The following is a 24,473-nucleotide window of genomic DNA, read 5'->3' as shown; positions in this document are numbered from 1 at the left end:
TCGATGATCGCAGAGGTCTTTTCCAACTGAATTGATTCGGTGATGGATGTACTGCTGACAGTAGAAATCAGGATCTGTGTACCCACCATATTTCCATACGGAATGCAGAACGCCAGGGCTGCTTCTAGTAGGGATAGGATTCTGCACAAAAAGCTAGAGCTAGACAGCTAGGAGGCAATAGCACATTTATGTTACAGTGGATTGTGGCACACTGAGACAAAAGCCCTCTGCAGGGAGCAAGCGATGTGTGGAACACATTTACCCGGCCAGCACAGGGCGGGGGATACCTACAACAACGCGGCAATGAGCTCTAGAGCGCTTTCCCAGCGTATTAAAGCCGGGGCGTTGCCACGGAGAGCGGTTCATCCCCGCTTCTCCCGCACATTCCGGAGGCTTCGGGCTCCGCCTTTCCCGGCCCCCGCCGCCCCCTCGGCGCGGCCCCGCCCCTCCCGTCGGGCCCCGCCCCTCCCTCGGGCCCCGCCCCTCCCTCGGGCCCCGCCCCTCCCGCCGGGCCCCGCCCCGCGCGGGGCGGGCGGCGTCCGCGGCCGCCATGGGAACGGCGCGCGTCACCGCCGCCGGCGCCGCCGATTGGCGGGAATTGTCCGAGGAGGCGGCCGAGGGCGGAAGCGGAAGCCGCACGTGGAGCCGGTGAGTGGCTGCCGCAGTTTCTGGAAACTTCGCCTCATTGTCATATTTAAAGCGGCGGCGGGGGCGCTGGGTCTCCTCCCCGTCCGCCCGCCCGCGCACGCTACGGGGACCGGCGGCCGCAGCAGCACCGGGAGCGAGCCGGGCACAGCGGGGGGCTCCCTTTGGCGCCGGGGCCATGGCCGTGGTGGGCTTTGATTTGGGCTTCCAGAGCTGCTACATCGCCGTGGCGCGGGCCGGCGGCATCGAGACCGTCGCCAACGAGTTCAGCGACCGGTGCACGCCGTGAGTGAGGGGCGCGGGGGCGGGCGGGGGCCGCTCTGCGCCCGGCGGAGCGCCCGCCGTGGAGAAGGTGCTGGAAGTTTCGCGGCGGGGAGCGGGGGGGTTCTCGCTGCGTGGGACCAGCGCCTTCCCCGGCACTCGCCGCTTCCGTATGGGCCCCCGAGGGCCAGATGCAGGGTGGCGAGGCCGGGCGGCAGCCCGCTGTGTGTCCCTCCGACCCGCTGCGTGCCCGCCGTGCTCGCCCTTCCCGCCCCCAGCCGCTGTGTGCCCCTGTCCCCTCACCCTTGATTCCGCTGTACACCCCCGCTATCCTGACCCGCTCTGTTGCCCTGTGTGTGTGTCCCCCGCCTTCTCCCCGGTCCCGGCCCTCTCTGTTCCCGCGTGTCCCGGCCCCGACCCCCCTCTGTCCCTGTCCCCCGGGAGCCGTAGCGCGTCCCGCGGGCACTGCCCGGGGATGGAGGGCTGCGCGGAGCCAGCTCGGGTCGTGGTGCGGCGGCCGGGAGGATCCCCGTGGGGGCAGCCCGGGTTAAGTGGGACACGGGGGGAACGCGCTCCTACCCGTGCTGCGTAGGATGGGCTCTGCCAGCTGCTCCGGGGCAGCTCTCCTTTAGTCAGAGGTCAGGTATAGAAAGCCTCTGGCTCAAAGCAGGAGTTGGTTGACAAGTTAGAAGCAGCCGGGTAGGGTGTAGTCTGGCTGTGAGCTCTGAATTGAGATCATCCTGTTTTACCGTTGGGATGGGCCATCGAGAAAAATCCTGGATTCGAGCCAAGGCTTTAAGATGGATAAAAGTGTTCCTGTAAATTTTTTTACTGCGGACTGAAAGGGGGACACTTTGATGGACTTTGGTGTTTTATCTGCGGTAGTAGAAAATGAATCCGTGACAGTTCTCAGTCGTGTTTGTTGTAAGGACCGAGTTAATTAGCTTGTTGTTCTTTCCAGGTCGGTAGTTTCATTTGGATCCAAAAACAGAGCTATTGGTGTTGCGGCTAAAAACCAGGTAAGTCGTTTCCAGCTGCAAACTGTTGAAGTACCAGGGGCTGTAAAGAGAGTTGGCTGGAGCAGCTTCAGTTTCTTGTTGAGCCTTTTATTTTAGAAATGCTGCACTCTGCTGCCATGCCTTCTTCGGAGAAATGTAGGATGTTTTTGCTAGAATGCTTCTGCTCTCTCTTTCATTAATGTAATACTTTCCAGTTGAATATGTTCCTATTCTGACAAGGTCACTGGGTTTCTTTTCCTAATGATTGTATACAGGATTTTCCTTGTCCTTGAAGGAAAACATTTTAATTGCTGTATATAGTTTCTTAAAATTAGACGTAAAGGGGAGAGGTTTGGCTCAGATTCTTAAAGCTATTTAGGGTACCTTACAGCCTTTGGATTTGCTGTAAATTAAATGCCTCTGGTTTTGAAGGTGCAAGTCCTTATTTTGGGTTGTTCTTTTATTTATTTTTTTTATTGAGGTGCCCTGAAAGATTGAATGTTATCTTTGTTACAGCAGTATTTTCAGTTTAGAAGGAGAACTTAATTCCATCAAGTCTCAGAATAACAAATTGTAATGATTAGATAAAAATGAATCCTTAGGTATTGTATGTTGTTACATAACTGCTGCTGGGAGATCAAGCAAGCAGCCTCTGCTGGCCTGTGCATCTCTCTCTTGTAGTAAAAGGACTGCAGTGGGTTTCCATGGAGAGAGCATTAAAGGAGACTTTATTCCACTGTAATTGCTCTCTTCTTAACTTTGAATAGCTGAGGCAATACAAATACTTTACTTGTTAATAAGCACACACCCATTCAATTACAGGTTAACATTTGGAGTAATTAAGTGAATACACATGTTTGTGGTTTTTCCTTAAATTTCATTTTAGCATTGCTGAGTTGACTGCTGACATTGTTACAAGTCAGAAACTAGTATGACTCATTAGTGTGCAAAAATGAGTTGTTACTCAAAATGTGAAATGGCCTGAATCCTATGTACTCTCGAGCATGTTTCAGTATTGTTAAATTGTTCTAGTAGATGCTGTGGAAAGTATGAAGTAAAGCTGAGAGTTAAGCAGAGTCTCTCTTAGATTGCATTTCCAAGTGTGTGTTTGCAGTGATGCACACCTGTGACTTTAGTTACCTTCAGACTAACCTGTGTGATGTTGCTATATTGAGTGTTTCATGCTTGGCTCTCTTAGCAGTTGAAGCTAGATATTTTTGCTAGGAAAAAAGAATGTGATACTTGAAAGGATAAAACATAATCATTTATTTCTCTTGTTGTAAGTGGTCCTGTTTGGCTGATGAATTGAGATGTGAATTGTGTTTCTTTTGTAAATGTGTAAGTTTTCTGACATGGACTACTGAGAAGTTACATTTTTGATGTCCTGGGGTATAGTAGCTACTACACAAGGAGTAAAACTATTCTTTTCATTTGAAAAAAATAAAAAGCAAACAAACAAAAAAATCCCACAAAATAAAAATAAGAGGTTTTGACTGGTGACTTCTACAATGTGATTTTTTTGAGAGAGTTCAAAATAATCTAAAGTGCTCTCTTGAACATTTGAGAAATTGCTGCTGGAGCAAATTTTCAGAGATTTTCTCTTACCTTTAGGTAAGTATGGTAGCACTGGAGCTGAGAACAGTATGTTAGTGAACAGACCATAATTCTCAGCTTTCTTAATTGTGACTAAGCAGGAAGATATTAAAACATGCTACAGACCTAATAGCATACAATTACTCTAAAAATATCTTAAGATTGTTCTCTTAGAAAAGGCTTTGAGGTTAATTCTAAATTAGGCTATAAAAGCTGCCAGAGTGTTTGCTCTTCTCTACCCACTACATGGTAATAATTCCTGCCGCTACGTTCTTCAGCCACACAGCAGTGAAATATGTAGCGTTCAAATACTCTAAAGTTGTGGCTATACAAATAAATGAAACCTTGCTGGGAAACAATCTTTGGCACAGGAACCTAACTACTCGATCATATTAAAGTACTGGAATAGTTCCTGGCATGATTTTTGGCCTGTGCTGACTTGTGCTTGTACTATTAATTGCTGAGCACTGTTTGGTGGTTAGAATAAACCAAAGATGACTCTCAGCAGGGAGTCAAAGTGTGACATCTTTACCCAGACAGAGCTGTCTGAAAGTTGCTGTTTGTTGGTGGGAGAATGGCCTCCTTTTTTTGTCAGGGAGCTTTTCTGTAGGAGAACTGACCTAGTTGAGTAGTTTTCTAATACAAGATGTAGCTCAAATTCTTCCATGTCATGGTGGAAAGTTTTATATGCAACAAGGAGTTGATGCTCCTCTTTGAGGGTAGTCAGTGCTAGAAATATTCCTTGGTATGCTCAGCATATGAGTTATCATCATGCAGTCTGTTGGTGCCTGCCTAAATCTATCCTGTAGATAATAACACACTTCTATAATTTCTGCCTAATAAAATAGGATTAATTCTACTCTGAGATACTTGCATTATCTCTTAGGCTACTCTAGTTGTCTGGTTTCTGTTGTGCATTGCATTTCTAGTAACGAATGTTTCTCTATATTGCTTGTTTGCACTAGGGAGCTTGCATTGTAATTTAGCATATACTTCAAGCTGATGTTAGCAAAAAGAAAGTTCCAAGTTGTCTATGCACTGTATTCTTTGGTCTAGTGCAAGAATTTGAGTTGCTGCTAGGTAAATTCGAACAGGGAAGTGATGTGATTTCAGAGTAGCTCAGGGAGGAAAAAGTGGGTATTGAAATGTATAGGGACGCTTAAACTTGACACTTAGTAACTAGGAAAGCCTTTGTTTGCAGTTAGTGTAATGATGTTTAAAGTGGCGGTGGTATGGCTTGGGTTGGAGGGCCAGCTTACCAGCAGAGAAACCAGCTTCACATGTAGTTGCAATCTTTAAACATTTGAATTTGGTCTGAGTTCTGCCGCCCAGTTGCAAGATGAGTGGCTCTGGTTGCCAGCACAATCAGCAGCAGAATGCTCCAGTGCAGTGCACATGGGGGTGTTTCCAGAACTGGGGGAATGTCATGGGGAGACAAGAGCTGCCAGAAGCCTGCAGCTCGAGTGGCAGTGGCTGATGGGACCTGGGTGGGGCCAGGAGCAACAGCAGCAGTTTCCCCCAAATATAACACAAGCCCTTAGCGAGCACTGGTGACCAGGGTGTGGCACAGCGGTTTGCAGGAAGGTGCTGAGGCAATGCCAGCCCCACCAGGGAGCAGTGGTATCCACTGGCAGAAAGCCAAGCACGGCTGGCACAGCTGCCCAGACAGCTCTGGCAGGAACATGCTGCCACCCAGATGCAACCTGCAGGGTGAGCCCTGCTTTCAATGCCAGTAGTGGGTGGCAGCTGTGAGCACAGCTGTGTGGGAGTGTGCCCAGGTACTCTTCCACTTAGTGAAAGAACTCTGGCAGGAGGTGAGTAGGTTGAGGACTATCAGAGTGTGTGAGAGAGAGATGATATAGTGGAATTGCACCCTGCCTTCCCTGGGACACACCTGGGATGCAGACAGAACACACAGAGGATTCCTTTCTCTCCTCTCCAACTGCTGGAAAACAGTAACTTGAAGGGGTTGGGAGCAATCTGTCACCAGGGTTAAGTTGGCCTATGTCAAAACTGCTACCCTGAAGAAAAAAAGACAGGTCGTTGCTCTAGGAAACTCCGTTTGGAAGCGAGCAGAAGGCCCAATATGCTGGCTGCAACCCCATCTTAGGAAAGTCTGCTGCCTCTCTGGGGTCCAAGTTCCATACCCTGGTATGGCTGTCAGATAATTAACCGTTATTGGTTTCTCAGTTTGGCAGTGATGAGGTTGCACCAGCAAGTCTTAAGGGCAATCAGGGGAGATTTCAGGGCCTTTGAATGACTGCTTAAGGGATCAGGAGCGCAAATAGTGCTATTATGTGTTCTCTATACTTCCAGTTGTGGGGAATGAAGGAGGAAACAGGAAGGGCCAGCAGACCAATATCTGATCCTGGTGCCACTGGCAGAATTTGGGGGTTTTGACCATGGGTCAGTTTACATGACAGCAGGACTGCTAGCAACAGGCAGGGTACACCTGTCTTGGAGGGGGAAAAGGATCTTTGCACAGGAGCTAGTAGGTATCATTGAGAGCTTTAAACCAGATTTGGAGGGGGAAAGACATACAACCAAGTTTGCTAGAGATAAGCCTGGGGGGTACCACAGCAGTGTTTGAGAGAGTGTTCGAGCAAGGTCCTTCACTCTGCTGCCTTGGTGGAGATGGGATGGACATCCATGCAGCAGGAGTGACACAAGGGTTATTTATTGATGTGTTAGAAACCATGGAAGCTCCTGAGAATGGTCACATAGGAACTGGGGCTTCTCCTCTGCAAGAGTGGCAGGATCAATAGCCCAGCTGAAGTGCATGTACGTCAATGCCTGCAACACAGGCAATAAAGAGGAGGAGCTGCACACCACTGCACAGCAGTAAAACTCTGACACAGTTGCTGTTGTGGAGATGTGGGGGGATGACTGGCACAACTGGGTTGTTACTCCTAACTGGTTAAAAACTGGCTGGATAGCCAGGCCCAGAGCATGATGGTGAATGGAGTTAAATCCAGCTGGCAGCCTATCACCAGTGGTGTTCCCCAAGGCTCAGTATTGGGGACCAGGCCTATTTGATATTTTAATCAATGATCTGGCAAAGGGGATTGAGTGCACCATCAGTCAGTTTGGAGGTGAGGCTAAGATGGCCAGGAATGTTGATCTGCTGGAGGCCAGGATGGCTCTGCAGAAGTATCTGGACAGGCTGGATTGAAGAGTTGAGGTTTAATGAGTGCTGGGTCCTGCCCTTGTATCACAGCCTCTTGTAACACTATGGGCTGGGGACAGAGTGGCTGGGAAGCTGCCTGGTGGAAAAGCACCTGGGAGTGCCGTTCGACAGTGGCTGAACGTGATCCAGAGTGTGCCCAGGTGGCCTAGAAGGCCGATGGCGCCCTGACCAGGGCAGGGATTGTTCCCCTTTACTCAGCACTGGTGAGACCACATCTTGAATCCTGTGTTTGATTTTGGGCCCCTCACTACAAGAAAGACACTGGGGTGCTGGAATGAGCCTAGAGAAGGGGAAGGGTCTGGAGTGCAAGACTGATGAGGAGCAGCTGAGGGAGCTGGGGGTGTTGAGCCTGGAGAAAAGGAAGCTCAGGTGTGCTGTTATCACTGTCTACAATAATTTAAAAGGAGCACAAGTTGCACCAGGGGAAGTTTAGATTGGCTATTAAGAATTTTTTTTTCACCAAAAGGTTTGTAAATGTTTGAACAGGCTGCCCAGGGAAGTGGTGGAGTCGCTGTCCTGGGAGATATTTTAAAAGGTGTGTGGATGTGGCTTTTGGGGACATTGGTGGATGTGGCTGTGTTAGGTAAATAAATAGCTGGACTTGATCTGAAAGGCCTTTTCCAACTGAAGCAATTCTGTGATTCTAAATTAGTTGACTACAGTAGTAGGCCCTGTTGATCATGTAATTGTTCACCCAGTTGTGTCAAAGTTTCAGAGATAGTTTTATAATCCTTAATAAGTAATGGTCTGGAAGCCTGTGTCTAACTTATTAGTGAGCTGATAAAAAGTACCAGACAGTAATTAGCAGTGTTAAATCAAACAGCTGTGGCAAGGGAGTGAGGGATTGTCTGTAAACTTGACCCGTGCTTGGGGGCATACAGAACAGCACTGAACATTGCAGGGTGATTAAGAATGCATTTCTAACTATCCTGTATTTCTTTGCAGCAAATTACTCATGCCCATAACACTGTGTCTAACTTCAAGAGATTCCATGGCCGTGCATTTAATGATCCTTTTGTTCAGAAGGAAAAAGAAAAGTTGAGCTATGATTTGGTTCCCATGAAGAATGGTGGAGTTGGAGTAAAGGTAAATATGCAGTGTATCTTTCTGGGTTGTATAGCTAAATCTGAAGTCTTGCATTTCAGCATCTAGTCACAAAAATATGGGTTTCTTCTAATTACCCTAAAGGTAGGTTGTTTTAATCTTTCTGTTGGAGAAAAGCTCTTCTATGAATAGACAGCTTCATCTTTAAATAGTTGATGTTAACCTTCAAATTAAGGTTCATTTACAAATAATGGCTGAAATGCAAGTTTCCCTGTTGGCAAATTGCACATCTAGCTCAAACACACTGGCAGAAAAACTGCTAAGATAATTAGAAGGTTGTATGGTTTTACTTCAGAGTATGACTTTGTCACTTTTGTGTGGAATGCATTGCAGCAGTCTTATTAGGTGGTTTACAAATGCTTTAGAAAGTAGTCGAAGCTCTTTAGAATAATTGCCATAAATGAGTGGCAGGTGTCTTTAGTGGACTGCCTGGAGTCAGTTAATTTGCAAGAAGGTGTTCAGCTCTTAGTAGGTTTGCCTCTTGCTTACATTTCAAGGATTTCAGATACAATGTCAGCTTTTCCTAGAAGAGATACAGTTAATTGTGTCCATTTACAGAAATTTGTACAATCACTCAAAATGGCAGATGGTGTTGTTCCACTAATGAAGACCTTAGCTTGAACTGGTCCCTCAAAACTTCAGTATGGATCAGTCCTAAGAAGGGAATAGATCACAGAACTGTACATTAGAAAGATTCCTGACTGGAAAAGTATCCAAGCTTTACCAGAGAGGAGATGCTTTTTCTTTTGCGGTTTGTGACTTGTGAGTTTAACAGATAAATTCAGACAGACGTTATTGGTTTCCTTGAATCAATGTGTTTAGGAGTCTTTTACTACATGACAGTCTAGTGTTTGGGAGAACATTACTACTTGGTACTTTTCCTATTTTTCTTAGACTGCTTGGAGAACAAATTAATATTTATTTCTATTTAACTGCGGTTAAAAAGTTTTAATATTTGATTCAGTAGCATTCAGTAAGACTGGGAGGTTCAGGGAATAATTTTTCTATTAAAACCAAGATGCCTAATTTTTCCCCAAATCGTACTGAGTAAAAGAGAAGTGCTACTTTCAAGCATCAGTGGTAATGTGTTACTTCACTTCATTGTCATGTATTCTATTGCATGATAAAAATGATGATTCAAGAATAATTTTTGCTAAGAGAGCAATAAATAAGCTTTTTGCTGAGCTTTATCTTGAGTTTTTAGTTGTTTTATCTGCGTAGTGGAACTGTTGTTGTACAGGTCTTCCTTTCAGAGACTCTTCACATATTTGAGCAGAAGGATAAAAATGCCAAGGGAAAATAGACAGCAAGTACTTCCGTACGTTTTTTACATTTGGCATCAGTTTGAAAAATTATGGCTACTTTTACTTAATGGTCTGCCATATTTTAAACTTGTCATTTCTGGCCATTTCCTTCATCTATGGAGTTGATACAGTTCTTGATGTTTTAAGACAGTGAGAATGGAATTATTGCTTCTATAAACACTCAACTGGGAAAATAAATTGTAAACGGAAGTTCTATAATGAAATAATGAAGCATGTCATGATTCATAGATTATTAGCCAGCAGTGTATCAAAAAACATTAAATGTATGTAATTTTCCTCTAGTTGAACTAATGGAATTATTTTACCTATTCTATCCAGGTCATGTACATGGATGAGGAGCACATCTTCAGTGTGGAACAGATTTCTGCTATGCTATTGACTAAATTAAAGGAGACTGCAGAGAGTAACCTGAAAAAGCCAGTAACAGACTGTGTTATTTCTGTAAGTAATTGTAGTGCACAGGAACATTATGTCTTTTAACTTCAGCTATCAAGGGCATTTTGTTTCTATTCATGCAGAGTGAAAAAGAATTCTGCTAAGCACTTACAAAGGGTTTAATCCTAACTAGCTTTAGAGCTTTTGACTTAAAGAAATCCCAAGGCTGCTGCCATGTTCCAGACCCTGACAAACTTCATGAACTCATTTTCTTGGAAATGTCAGAAACTTCAGATCCAAAATGTTTCTGGATCCACGGATATACCCTTCTGGAACACCTTGTTTTCATGACTAAGCATACTAATTACGCATTAAAGTAAATAGATATATTTGTGTTTTTTCTTGAGTTTAAAACAACTTGATAACTTTGAACAATTTCCTTTGTTTAGCAAAATTTGCTCTCTGGCAGCTGAAAATTTTAGTTTCTGTCCTGTTTATCTTCATCCTTTCAGTAAATTTTGTTTTGTTTTTTTTTCAATGTTTTGACTGCACAAAAAATGACCTCAGATCAAGAACAGTCATTCCATTGCAAAGCCCCAAGTATAAAATAACACCTGACTCTCTGTTCTCAATGACTCTGAACAAGTCTGTCTCATGTTGCATCTAGGAATATTTAGCTCTGTTATTATTAGAAATGTTGATTCTCCAGTTGATACCTGGAAAGCTAGTTCATGTGTCCCTGGGGGGGGACATCAGAAGGCACTGTCCAGTGCCAATGCTAGAGATACGTATAAAATTTTCAACAACGTATTCCTTCTGAATTTCTTAGCAGTTCTTGCCCAAAGTAATTTCTGGCAAAATAGATTCTCTTCATTTGTTATCCCTTATTTCTTTGCATCTGTCGCATCTGTAGTATTGCTGTATGTTTTTAGTTCCCTCTTTCCTTTTTTGGGCAGGAGTATACCTGCTAGTTCTGATTGAGGTATTCCATGTCACTGTCTTCATAATATCCAGTTTCACATTTTGGGCCAGCACTTACTGTTATTAGCATTTGTATACAAATAACTCATTTGTTTCTTGCTAGTACATGCTCACGTCAACTAGCTGATGCTGGTTTAATTCCATCTCTGAATAGAATATTTAAAGTGTCAATTCATTATGGTAGTTGCCTCTTAGAGGCTTGCAGTAAGTATCTTCCTCAAAGAGGAGGAATAGATACAATTTTTAAATTAATACTTTTAAATAAATAGTGTAATGTCTCATTTTATTCTTGCTTTCTTTCTTCAGGTTCCATCATTTTTCACAGATGCTGAAAGGAGGTCCCTTCTAGATGCAGCTCAGATTGTTGGTCTAAATTGTCTTAGATTAATGAATGACATGACAGCAGGTAAGTAGGATAAAATAGCAGTTCCTGCAAGTGACAGGTGAAATAGAGGGTGCATTTAATTATTGTAAGAAAAAGTTCTGACTTGAAAAGGCAAATATGGGACATAAATATTTGAAAACCTTGCTGTTCTTTTCTTGGTTAAATGTCTTCTGTGTGTGAAGGGGTAGATGAGATCAGTCTTCATTGATAATTATCTGCCTGAGCACTTATTTAGGAGTCACTATGTGTGCCTGGACTACTTGTTCATTTAGTATACTGCCCAGATGCACAGTTGCAGGATTTAGACTCTCTTAAAGGAAGTTCCTTGATTAAATATCAATACCTCATAACTTCCAAGGCTTTTTTCAGTATAGTCTGAGTTTTAAACAGACACGTGGCTCTGCTGACCACTTACACAACTCTCAGATGAATCTTCCCAGCTTGGAAGATACTCACTGCAAATACAAAACTGAGTTTGGGTTTGTTGTTAAAATGTTCTATATTTTTGATTACTTTGCAAGGCAAAAACCAAACAAATCCAGAAAACCCAAACAAATGCTTTGGGAGCATATACATGACTAAGGGAGTATGTACTACTTTTCAGGTCCTACAACTTAGATTAACGGATAAAGCTTCCATGAAGATAGTATTATCTTGCACAGGTGTATGTCTGGATTTGCCTTGATGCTTTTGATCTTATGGCTTAATGTTCACAGGGATGTGAACAGAGATTGTGTGGATGATACCTGACACTTCTTTTGCAGTGGCTCTGAATTACGGTATTTATAAACAAGACCTTCCAGCTCCTGAAGAGAAACCACGGATAGTTGTGTTTGTTGATATGGGACATTCTGCGTTTCAAGTATCAGCCTGTGCATTCAACAAGAGTAAGCTGAAGGTAGTAAGATTAAATGGAAATAAAAGGGTTTATAAGCAATTAGAATCAAATAGCCTGCCTGTCTCTGTTCTTTTTTAAATTCTGAAATAATTTAATGCCTGGAAAATGGCAATGAGTCAAAAAGTGAAGGTTTTCATCAGTGTCCTTCATTTCATTAAAATTGCTTTAAACAAGCTGTAAATTTCTTGCAATACACAAATGTAAGATACAGAGTACAAGTGCTATAATTTATTTTGTTTTATTTAAATGAGTGTGTGTATGGATTAAAATTTTGAATACTTAGGATTGTCACCTAGTTACTTAGTCTTATTTCCTCTGTAAAAGTGAAGATCAATTTTTGGCTGATGTGGTTGTGCATTGAAAGATAAGCTGACCTGTGCACAGCATTTTTTTTGAAGCAAGGACTTCAAATGCTGATATTGGAAGACCGCTATTCCCTTTGATTTTATTTGTGTAAGACTAAATAATTGTGTTTGTTCAAACCAGGTACTTGGCACAGCCTTTGACCCTTTCCTTGGTGGGAGAAACTTCGATGGAAAGCTGGTAGATTACTTCTGTGCAGAAATAAAATCAAAGTACAAACTAGATCCAAAAACCAAAGTTCGGGCTCTTCTTCGTCTGTATCAGGAATGTGAGAAACTGAAGAAACTAATGAGTTCAAATAGCACAGACATTCCCCTAAATATTGAGTGTTTCATGAATGATACTGATGTATCTGGAAAAATGAACAGGTAAGGTCTGTACAAGACAGACATTTGCTTTGGTGGCTGTATTTTTTAAACAAGTGTTTCTTTCCATGTTTGAAAGAAACTTAACATGCTAAAATTAAGTGTAAATGCTGAATAGTTGTGGCATTTTTGTAATGCTAGAATAGCTAAGGCTGGGAAGTGTGATGTTCAGCTACTTGAGTAATGTTTCAGTGCAATGCATAAGTAGCTTGGATTATTTTTGTAGGATATGTTCTTAAACCATGGATTGTTGCATGCAAACCAGAGGGTTGGCTGCATATTTAGACCTTCTGTATATTTTAGGTAACCTAGAACCCATACTGCTTTAAAGATAGCAACAATTTAAGCTTTGTTTCTTTTTTTCTGTTCTTAGTGTACTGGGAATATTGGTAGAGAAATGAAGGGCAGAAACAGTGCTTATGGGTGATGACTTGATTATGGTCCAAGTGTAAATGAAGTGTCTCTGTCTCTTGCACATGTTCACAGGCATGGCTTCATTTGTCAGTTCTGTGGCCACTGTTAAGAGTGGTGGATTATTTTTCTTCCAGTGTTTAGGCAACAGTTTTTCATTATAAAGGGAGTGTCAATGTTTTCTGATTTCTTATCTGTAACCTCTGCTCTGAGGCAAATATATAGCAGCTGCCCAAACATGAACCTTTATCTTACTTAGCTACATCGATAGTGGCTTAGGAAAATTTGTAAGCAGCTCTTTGTGTGCTGCCTTGTCTACGGTTGCCACTTTGGCCTGCTCACAGGAGTTTTGCAGTGTGGTTAACTAACCTAGTCAGCATCAGTTTGGAAATAAATACCAGGCAAGGTTCTTGTGGGATAGGCATTCTTTAGTTAATTCTTTTTTTTTTTTAAGGTCACAATTTGAAGAATTGTGTGCTGACCTGCTGCAAAGGATAGAGATGCCTCTGCTTTCATTAATGGAACAAACACAACTGAAAGTGGAAGATGTAAATGCTGTAGAGATTGTGGGAGGAGCAACCCGTATTCCTGCTGTCAAAGAGAGGATTGCTAAATTCTTTGGCAAGGATGTCAGTACAACACTGAATGCAGATGAAGCCATAGCTAGGGGCTGTGCCCTGCAGGTATAGTACTGGCAACACTTGATGAAATTAAAAGATGTGTTTCTCGATAGCACTTCCGTGAAGTATTAGTCAAGCAATTATGAAAAGTTGTAGAATTGATCCATTTTAAAGTATTAAAGGGGAGAACATACATGTTCACTAGGTCTTCTTATGAGACTGCATTGTTTAAGAAGTCCAGAGTACTCCTCTCTGGTGCTGTACTTTATTGCAGGGTGTATTCTGTAAGCAGCCCACTCTTCAGAAGAACATGATCTAGGAATCTTTAATGCCAAAAATTTGAGTTGTTGTCAGGTTGTTTATGTTGTCAAGCTGAAAGATATATCTACTCAACAAGCTATGAGGAATATCTATGGAGAGCCCAAACTTCTGCAAGTTTGACTCTTCTGGTATCCAGCTTGCCATCAATGTGAAACAGGCTTTATTCTGTCTATATTTTACAAGCAAACTACTCATTCTGTGTCCTTTCTTTTCTCCTTTAACTTCTTATTTCACCTTCTCTTTGACTTGTTTCTTTACTCCATCTCACAAACAGCTTCCCACTGCCAGCAGTCAGTTGTGTTCAGGGAAAGAAGCAGGACCCTTTATCTAAACACTTCTTTTAGGACTAAGCAGTGCAGCATTTCCATTTTTTACAGTCCTGTTTTCTTAGAGTGTTACCTTTACTCACAGGCTACAAAAGGCCTGCTAACACAGCAGATAAACACTTGTGTGAGATTTCTTTTCTCATACTATGCTGAAATTGAGTATTGAAATAGGTCTGCCTAATAAAATTCAGTTCTCACTTGTTTAAAGATTTTTTTTTTGCTATCTTGGCTAGTGGAGTAGAAGAGTTAACCAGCTTTAATGCAAGGTTTTTTGTTGTTTGTTTGTTTTTTTTTTTTTTTTTTTTCTTTTTTTAGTGTGCCATTCTTTCTCCAGCTTTTAAAGTGAGAGAATTTTCTGTGACAGATGCTACACCTTTTCCAATATCTCTGCTGTGGAACACAGAAGCAGAGGACACTGAAGGGTAGGTAGCTCAGACTACCATTCTATGAAGTTTTTGACCTTAATAATTCAAGGGTAATGTTCTTGCTTGCATTTAAATTAGGATTTGGCATTATCATGTAGAAAACCCATAGGCTGTGTACCAGAGATGGTTGACAGAGAATATGGTAAAGACACAAGTTGAAATTTTGACTGTAATTCCTAATTTGTAAAAATATAAAGATTAAAAAAAAGTGAGTGAAAGAGCTACCAACTAGTATCTTGTCTTGTGCTACATTTATCTGGTTGTCAGGATTAGGAATATAAAATTAACTAGCTGAGTGCCTGGGTCCTGGTTCCACTTTGCCTTCTGGCTTTTTGTTTTTTATTCAAGGTGTACCAAACACCTATCTAGGATTCTTGATTTATTAGTAATATTATGTACTATGGAAATATTGTGAGCTCATATGGATGCTATTTATCTGACTGAAGCAAGAATTTAACAGCTAGCAAAAATTTAACATTTGAAGGAGTAATTTCTTGCTGCAGTCTCTTACGACTGACATCTGTTACTAACTGTGCCGTGCCTGTGGGAAATGCAATTCCTTTCTAAGACGCAAAGAGCTCCAAGTTCAGCTTGTGGAAAAATCATAGTTCTGGAGGGATCTGTTCATACCTTTTTCATGTTCTTTGTAGTTCACCTTTTTTTTTTCCTTCCTGGCTGTGTTCTGTGGGGGTGCAGGGCCAAATGGTTCTGTCACTTGTGAGAGCAGCCTGTGGGTTCATGTTCTAGGTAAAGCTCTCACTTTCTCGCATCTAGGTTATTAGATGAGAACTTCCACCATTAGGAGACAAAACTTTGTTGGAAATTAGAATCTGGCTGGCATAATAGCGGACATGCCATAGAACATGAAGTAAAGCTGGTTGTTTTTCTGTCGTATTGAGGAATGAATAATAATCTGGTGTCAGGGTTCTCAGCTGAGCCATGGGACGTAAATGAGCAAGGAATTAACGGGCCTGTAATTATCCCTTTGAGACTAAGGAAGGGTGCAAATTATGATTCAAAATACATTGTTTCAGGCTCAAATAGTGGAATCCGACAAGTTCTCATTACAGTAGGGAACAGTAAATCCTTTTCCCTTGCAGTACAGTAGTGGAGTATCTTTATTGTAACTGTTCAGAAGGGTAAATGTGTCACAACATGATGTTCCTCGAAAGACTTCTGACCCTATATCAAAACCTTCCAGCTCAGATACACTGCTGAAAGTGATATTTTTCCCTTAATTACAGAGTTCATGAGGTCTTCAGCAGAAATCATGCAGCACCCTTCTCTAAGGTACTTACATTCTATAGGAAAGGTCCATTTGAGCTAGAAGCTTTTTATTCTGATCCTAATGGAGTCCCATATCCTGAGTCAAAAATTGGTAAGTAATTGTCCTGGAAATGGTGTTGTCTCCAATAGAATCATTTGAGATCAAATAGTAACTGTGTTGTGATGCAGTATGAAGTATATATTCTGGTTTTTGTCTCTGAAGGACTCAGAATTTTCCCATTCCTGAAGCAACTGAATCAGTATTTTTTATTTTTCTTGCTTATAATGTTGTTTTGGCTAAACAAAGAAATGAGATAGAACAAATGAATGCCTACAGCTAAAATGTGGCTATCACTACAGAAGATAGCTTTTGTAACTTTTTAGATCTTCTTTTCTGCATATCATTGAGGCAAGCTAGGAATAATTGAAAAATATCTCCTGCGTATAACAAGCATGTCTTGAATAACTTGTTGTTTTAACCTATACCTTCTGGGATTGACATAATGCTGAATAACTTTTAGTGAAAGCAGTCTGAAATAGTGGCAGCTACAAGACTATAGTATTGATTTGTCTGTGTATCATTTCTAAGCAGCTCTTTCATACTTTTTGTCAAATTGAAGCACTTGACAGTGTTGATACTTACAAAGAGCTTACGGCATGGTTAGTTAGAAATAGACTGATGGTAAAAACAGTCCAGTTAAATAACTGTTCTTGAATTCTATACATGCAATTAAATGTTGTATGTTTGCATACCATATATTTTGAAAAACCAGCACAATGAAGAGGGACTTACTGCAAGCACAAGTAGTGACAGTACAAGAGGCAATAGCTTTAAAAACTGCAAGAGAGCTGGTTTAGATATTAGGACCAGATTCTTTGCTGTGAGGGTAGTGAGGCACTGGAATAGGTTTCCCAGAGAAGTTGTGGATGCCCCATCCTTGGAGGTATTCAATGCTAAGGTATTCAAGGTTGGAAGAGACCTTGAGCAACCTGGTCTAATGAAAGGCAGAGGTTTGGAACTCAGTCTTTAAGGTGCTTCCAGCCCAGGCCATTCTACGATTCTCTGACAGTATTCCGTAGTTACAGAAACATCAGACTTCCTTTTGTGGTTAAGTCTTGCCATAAAGACTGATGGGGTTTGTCAGTATTCAATTTATACGGCTTTAACAAATGAGAAGCTGTTCAGCTGTTGCTCTGAAAACTGGTAAGAGCAGAACTGAAGATCAGATTTGTTTTAACTCAGTTGCCAATTAATTCTTTGCTCAGAACAGAACTATTTGGTCTGTGAAATTTTTGAACTTGTTCTTTGCAGGTAAGTGAGCATTCTGTTCTCCAGGTCACTCTTTTGGTAATCCATGCATAAGGAAAAATATGTGCTGTTAATGTCAAGGACATCTGATTCTTCTTTTACTGTTGAACTAATTGTTTCTCTATTAGTTTCACGATGCTTGTTTCAAGTATTACAGTAGTTACAGAACAATTAGGTTCTGTCCTAGAATAAAAGATAATGGCAGACTTGCATGGATGTCAGAAGCTGTAAGGAAAGCCTCTAGAAATATTGCTTCAATGTCGGCCTGTAACTTACATTAGAAAAGTACCATTTAATATTGGCATTAGACTAAGCCCTTCAGTAGTTTTCTTTCAGCCCACTAGTAACACAGATAGCACCAGTTTTGTATTTACTCTGTATTAGTGGTGTTAGGAGAGCCGACCATTGATTTATCAGATGAAGTTGGCTGAAAAGCAGTGTACTTTGGTTTTGTTGGGTTTTTTTCTGGTAGTAGTGGTTTAATTTGAGGGACCGTGAGATTAGCACAGAGGCTTCATCAAATATTTAGTAAACTGTGAAAAAGGGAGATCTTTTCCTGGCTCTGCATTACCTACTTAATTCCACTGTGTGAGTTTTGATTCTTTTGGTTTTAGGTAGGTATGTTATCCAGAATGTTGCAGCCCAGAAAGATGGAGAGAAGTCTAAAGTCAAAGTGAAAGTCCGTGTCAATACTCATGGCATTTTCAGTGTGTCCACTGCATCTATGGTAGAACCAGTTAAAAGTGAAGAGTGTGAAGATGTCAGTGTTGAGACTGAAGTGGAAGCTCAAGACCAGAGGCCTATTGAAAACTTCAGTGATGTAAGTTGACCTTTCTTGTGTGTGAATGTCCTTAGTGATTGATGGAAGTGTGTTCTGCTGTTACATATTCTGGAAGAAAAATACCTTCCTCTAACAAAGCAGGAGGAGATTAATTTTAAGATGTGTGTAGCTGTCAGGAAATGCCTTTACAAGAAAAGGAGATAATTTGTGCCATCTTGGAAGCGCATAGATTTCAAAATCAGTTATTGTGCAAAGTGCCAAATAGCAGCAGGTTGGTTGTTTGAGGGTGGGGTTGCTTGCAGCTGCCATAGTTATCCAGCTGTTCCAGACAGGACAACTATATTTGCATTGTTAATCATCCATGTGCTTTATGTTGAAAGGATTTGTATGGAATCCTTTGTGTCAGTAAAGTTTTTTGAAACTTTTTGTAAAAGGGAAAGCTGAATTGTTTTCTACAGCACTGAAGGAGAGGGGAACACTGGGGTGTAACGCACATTGTTACAGTCTACTTCATATTTTAACAGTTTTCTGAGGGGGAAAATCTTAAACATTATGACTCAATCAATTAAAAGCCCCTTTTTGTAAGAGAAGGTGGTAGCATGTGCACACACGCACACGAGTATCGTGCAGCAAGCCTGGCACTGGAAACATTTCCATGAAGTCCTTCCGAACTTGCACCTAGTTTGTATCTCCATAGCTGAAGCGTGTGTGTTTCTGCGTGTGCACAGAATGCTTTGTAGGGCACTTTGTACCGTACGTGCGTCAGAAGTGAAGTGCCCTATCCTTAAATGCATGTGCACATGCCTTCTACATCCTTTGTGCCTGGGCTTTCCTTTCAGAAAAATATCCAGCAAGAGAACAGTGAGGCTGGAACACAGTCCCAGGTACAAACTGATGGTCAGCAAACGTCACAGTCTCCCCCTTCATCAGAACCTCCCTCTGAAGAAAACAAAATCCCAGATGTCAAGAAAGTGAGTGACCCTTTAACTCTGTTGAAAATGTTCTGCTATATAATGGCTTTTAAAACGGTAACATATTTCAGGAAAAGTAAGGAACTTGGTGTTGGCATCTTTTCCATTTTCACATCTTTCCTATAGTGAAAAATAATGTCTGTATCTTGTGATGGTTTTTGTACAGAGCTTGTGAAAGGATTCCTGGAAGAAGCCTTTCTCTACCACTTCCCTGTCTTCTTGCAGTGTTGTACAACTAGTTTATTTGGGTTGCAGGCATTTTAATTTAAACAGCAGTTAGAGGCCAAGCTTATTAGGCTTGCTGAGGGAAGCTGGGATCAGGAATTCACAAACACAAAAGGAAATAATCAATGTGAAACATTTGTCTGCATGTTATTGCTAGTGATTTGGCTCTTTCATCTGTATGAGATGAAAAATGCTTTGGGTTAAAATCTTTGCCACTGTCAGCATCATTAGTGAACTGCTACGTTACAGATGGACGCTTCTGAGAAATCTGCAAACACAGCATATACCTGAGGAGTGTCCTTGCTCACTGTCTGGGAAACAGGCTGTAAGGAGACTAGGATAGCAGGTGGAGTCCCCAAAAGGAAAATGCCTCATGAGCATATTTTGAAGTTTTTAAAGGAACGTGTAGAAACCTTTGTGTGTTCTTCCTCTGAATGTATCTTTCATCATTGTGGTACTTCATCAGAAAGAAGTCAGGAAAATTATCTTATTTTTCTTCTTTCTAACTCAGACAAGTGAGAAGAAAGGTGATCAGCCCCCAGAAGCTAAAAAACCCAAGATAAAAGTGAAGAATGTGGAACTACCCATTGAAGCTAACTTGGTTTGGCAGTTAGGAAAAGATCTCCTCAATATGTATATTGAAACAGAGGTGAGTTAGTGTGGTTTAGACTGCTTTCTTGTGTGCAATTATTAACCATTCACCTGCTTCTCAAGGCAACCTCTGTTCCTGTACTGTCACCCTGGAGTGTTGGCTCAATTAACAATGAGCTAACATACTGTCTGCCTTCTAACACATAACTACCAAATGTTTATCAGAAAGATTGGAGTGTCCTTTATAGCAATTAGTATCAGAGCACTGATCCTTGGAATGACATCACAGATTCATTTAAACAGTTGTAACCCAGAGAAGTGCAACTCATTTCTTCCGATGAGTCTACTGCATAATAATGAGAATTTCAACAGTTAGGTGAGCCAAGGCCTCTGGGAGATTTTACAGGAGCTACGCGTTGTAGAATGCTGTTTGAACATTGTTATTTTTTAATAAAATACTTTCTGCGGTATACAGGGAAAGATGATTATGCAAGATAAACTGGAGAAAGAAAGAAATGACGCAAAGAATGCAGTGGAGGAATATGTGTATGAGTTCAGGGACAAGTTGTCTGGACCATATGAAAAGTTTGTATGTGAAAAGGTAGGTTATGGTTTCAGGAACCTCTCTGAAAATACTGATACCAAATATCTGTTTTGTATACCTTGGTTAAACTTTCTCAAAGCCACCGGACATAGCTGCAAAACCAGAACTGCATTTGAATGATGGCAGTGACTAACTTGGAATTAGGTGTATGAAATACATATCCCTGAAAATAGGTTTTGTCACAAATGGAGAAAAGTTTTGTTTCCAATTGAAGCTGACGACTTGAAGGGGAAGTTGTGTTGCTTTGTATGTAACCAAAACCAGGAATTAGAGTTGCACCCCAAGCATTGGCCTAATCCAGAACAGAAGTCTATAAATGCTACCTTTGTGGATGTGTGTTTCTCAGTCCAGAAGCTGGCATGGTTTAAGTAACTTAATTAGGCAAAAGCTGCAGTAGAAATTAAATGTTTATACAGGAGGCTGAGGATTAATGTGTATATTTACCTCTGTCGTGTTACTTCAAGACAAACATGGTCTATTGGTGTGCATTTAGATGTTTGATGTGTTGAATTATGTTGACACACAGGATCTGCAGGGATTCTCTGCCCTCCTAGCAGAGACAGAAGGCTGGCTGTATGAAGAGGGTGAGGATGAAGCGAAGCAGGTGTATGTAGAAAAATTAGAGAATTTAAAGGTAGGCCTGTTAACACGCTCACAAAGCAAAATTTCCAAAGTACTGTGCTAAACAACATTAATGAATGTTAATGAATCGCATAAACATGAAGAAATTGCTTTTTCTAGAAATTAGGTACTCCAATTGAAATGCGCTATCAAGAAGCAGAGGAACGACCAAGGCTATTACAGGAATTGGGACACAGGCTCCAGTACTATGCTACAATAGCTGGGGAATTCAGGAATAAAGTAAGTGGCCTTTTTTTAACCACAGTGCTTCAGTGAGGCTCGTTGGCTGGAGGGGCTTCAAATGCACTTTCAGATGAACTGCGATCTACTGCTATGTAGGTCACAAATTTAACACCACAAATGTTTTTCAGTACTTGAAAAATCTCACACAGTGTGTCATATCTTCAGTTGCTTGATACTTCTGGATGTTTTCAGGCTGAAGAGGATGTTCTTCTAAAGAGTTTAGACTTGTGGTCTGATTCTTGACCTTTAAAAAACTGATCTGTTTTTTAAAAGTGTGCTCCTCTTCCCGTTCTTTCAAGTGCAAGAATTATTGTATGTTGAGAAGCATTAGGTTTTAACCTAGTTGCAGATAATGTAAAAACCCACAATTTTATTATATGTGGGTATTTGAGGCTTTTTTTTTTTTGAGTGTGTGTGGGTTTTTTTGGTTTTTTTTCCCATTGGTATTTGTAGATTATGTTCTTGATAAGCATTCTGGTCAGAAAACTTCCTCCTTGGATTTCATATTAAAGAATTTTAACAGGATAGCTCACAACACTCAAACTAATTCAATCTGAGACTTAGCATCAGAAACAATTATGTCCTCACAGCTATAGATCACAAAATTAGGTGAAATCATTGATAGTGTTATATGTGAAATAAATAGCATCCTTGTAAATAGTATATTTAAAACTTGGTTTTATTTAAGAATTTTAAATATGGTTGTGTTGCTGGGCAAGTCCTTCTTCTGATAGTAGTTAATTGTGTAACTGTGGCATTGTAGGGAATACTGAAGTTGAAAACTGATCCTTCCCCTGTACATCAGAATCTCAATATCTAAACTACCCTGGGCAGAGGTGGCCCCTCCAGACTTCGAGGGAAATTTTTTATCAGCTTTGTTAAGAACGTTAAATTCTATTGCATGACCTTTTTGTGAAGCTTCTATGCCCTCTGTGAACCAGATTTCTTGTTCATTTGGGTAAAGGAAGCTTTATGCTGACATCTGTATTTCCTGTTGTCTCTTGCTGTAATGGATCTCCCTTGTGGCTAACTTCTATTTATTTAGACCATTGGAAGAGATTTACAAGTTATAAATAATTGAAATAGACTTGTTCACATAACTTGATTACATTATTAACACTTGAAATTATTAACTAATACGAAATGTTTGGATTTGGACAGGATGAGAAATACATCCATATCGATGAGATGGAAATGATGAAAGTAGAGAAGTGTGTTAGCGAAGTGGTAGAGTGGATGAATAATGCTGTGAGTGCACAGGCTAAGAAGAGCTTAGATCAGGATCCAGCTGTGCATTCAAGTGAAATTAAGGCAAAGCTACAGGTAAGTGCCATAAGAAACTATCTTTAGAGACTGGTGCTGAAAGTAGACTGTTATCGGTGCCCTTTGTCTTCCCCAGTTTCATCTTGCTGCTCTAGTGTTCTTGAAAGGTAGAAAGTCTGTAAAGGAGGTCCGGTAGAAAGCAGAGGAGCTCTAGTGTACTGTATACGGTTCTGTGGCTCATTGATATTTTGTCTTTCGGTCAGCTCAAAAACTCAGGTTGTTTTTCAGTGTTTCACTGAGAGACAAAATAGTATTAAAAAAACAATCCAAATGAAATCCAAAATACTTAGTTGAACTTTGCTCACAGAACATCAGAAAGTATACTAATTAATTTATTTCAGGGTACAATAAGTAATTGTCAGTTTGGACTCAGGGGAACAAGTGTGGAAGCCAATTGCAAGCAGTCTTTTAGACACAGGACTGACTTTTTGCACTAGTGAAATTGGTGGCTCCTTAATATATATTCTGCCAACATATTTTCCTTTTTTTTTTTAGGAGTTAAACAATGTTTGTGAGCCTGTTGTGACACAACCAAAACCAAAAGTTGACTCTCCTAAGGAGGAAAACCCATTAAGTGAACAAAGTGATTATAAAACTGAAGACATGGGAGAAGATGAGAAAAATTCTGAAATGCCTCAGCAAAATGGTGAATGTCATCCAAGTGATCAAAATACCATTAACATGGACCTGGACTAAGCCACTGCACTTGCAGCAAATTATTTCATCCCATGACAGAAGATGTTTTGCCTGTCATATGTGATGGGGGTGGGAATGCATTGTTTTGGAAACTATTTATATTTTTTTTCTTAAGACTTGTCTGGGATATGTTATGTTGTGGGAGGAGGAATAGTAATAGTGTTGGTCATGACTATCCTAAAAGGAAAATTGCCTTGGTAACTTTCAGATTCCTGTGGAATTGTGAGTTCATACTAAGCTTCTGTGCAGTATTTAACCTTTTGCATCACTAAAGATGAAAAGAAGCTCTTGCTTTGAAATGTACTGCTCCTTTAAAAGGTTGTAATCAAAACACTCGTAGGCATTTGTAGATGCCAAGGTAGTTTTCTTTTGTCTGGACATCTAATTGGGTATGTCAGAAGAAGCCAGTGTCCATCCTCTTCATAAGGACTTTGCAGAAGAAATCCTTCTGTCCTGAGGTTTTTGATTGTTGCAGTCCAAAGTACTTATCAGGTAATGAGATGGTGAAATGTGTTAGTAGCATGCAGAAACGCTTACGTTTCATCTCTTGCTAAACAATACATTTTTCATGTGGGGTACATAAAATGAAGGAAATGCTAATTCTGTTAGTGTTATTGTGAAGCTTTTTAATGAGCTTTGAAATAAAGTTCATCTTACTGGTATCTCCTGACCTCTTGCGTTTAACTGTTTTCAGTACTTCTGCTCTAAGTGTCGCCCTTCTCACAATTTGACAGGCCGTTGCTTTGTGTTCCTGTGCAGGAGAGTCCATAAACATAAACTTTTCACACTTTGCACAGAACCAGTTCTACAGTGAGATGAATGTAATTCAGCTCCTTATTGAGTTATGCCTCTTTCTTTTCTTTGGCCCAAGGGTTGTATACATCTGAAAGAACCTGGAAACCACAAAAGTAAGAGCACAGGACAGTGTTTGTAACTGATGCCTATATAACTTAGGTCACAAGGTGCTTATATAGCTTGAGTTATATCAATATAACCTAAATCATGACTTCTTATATATATATATATATATATAAAAACTCATATCAATGTAGCCTGAATCATAGTTTTTTGTACCTATGTAACTTGATAAAAATAACTTTCTATATAATGCAATGGCTAGTATATGGTTAACTAGTTGCTTAATAGACAAAAGAGAAACTCACCAGGTGGATAGCTTTAGAGATAGCTAAGTATAGTGCTAATGAGAAATAGGCAAGTGTAAAGCCACTTAGCTGCAAAATAAGAGAATTAAAGCTGGTT

At 40.9% G+C, this 24,473-nt stretch overlaps 1 protein-coding gene across 2 annotated transcripts; it reads left to right on the top strand.

Moving 5' to 3' along the window:
* Window positions 1-718: 718 nt before the first annotated feature.
* HSPH1 (heat shock protein family H (Hsp110) member 1) lies at window positions 719-23,875 on the top strand. Of its 2 annotated transcripts, XM_040055459.2 has the most exons (18): window positions 721-930; window positions 1,868-1,925; window positions 7,630-7,770; window positions 9,432-9,554; window positions 10,776-10,875; window positions 11,619-11,752; window positions 12,239-12,483; window positions 13,346-13,574; window positions 14,474-14,580; window positions 15,828-15,961; window positions 17,773-17,978; window positions 18,779-18,910; window positions 19,647-19,784; window positions 20,202-20,327; window positions 20,857-20,964; window positions 21,072-21,191; window positions 22,356-22,517; window positions 23,013-23,875. In XM_040055459.2, exons 1-18 carry the CDS (start codon window positions 824-826, stop codon window positions 23,211-23,213), a joined length of 2,571 nt encoding a protein of 856 aa, XP_039911393.1. In that variant the 5' UTR covers window positions 721-823; the 3' UTR covers window positions 23,214-23,875. The 2 variants fall into 2 exon arrangements, with proteins under 2 accessions (XP_039911394.1, XP_039911393.1); XM_040055460.2 differs by lacking the exon at window positions 18,779-18,910 and having other exon boundaries at window positions 719-930.
* The last annotated feature ends 598 nt before the right edge of the window (window positions 23,876-24,473 follow it).

The sequence above is a fragment of the Hirundo rustica genome, chromosome 2, assembly GCF_015227805.2.
Source record: "Hirundo rustica isolate bHirRus1 chromosome 2, bHirRus1.pri.v3, whole genome shotgun sequence".
Classification (NCBI taxonomy): domain Eukaryota; kingdom Metazoa; phylum Chordata; class Aves; order Passeriformes; family Hirundinidae; genus Hirundo; species Hirundo rustica.
Note: the sequence above shows the minus strand (reverse complement) of the source record. Positions and strands in the feature narration are given on the sequence as shown.

Bases quoted from the DNA above. Each gene is read 5' to 3' on its own strand.
- HSPH1 (XM_040055459.2), top strand. From the start codon at position 824: ATGGCCGTGGTGGGCTTTGATTTGGGCTTCCAGAGCTGCTACATCGCC. The intron at 931-1,867 runs GTGAGTGAGGGG...TGTTCTTTCCAG, and splicing joins TTCAGCGACCGGTGCACGCC to GTCGGTAGTTTCATTTGGAT. The intron at 19,785-20,201 runs GTGAGTTAGTGT...TGCGGTATACAG, and splicing joins ATATGTATATTGAAACAGAG to GGAAAGATGATTATGCAAGA.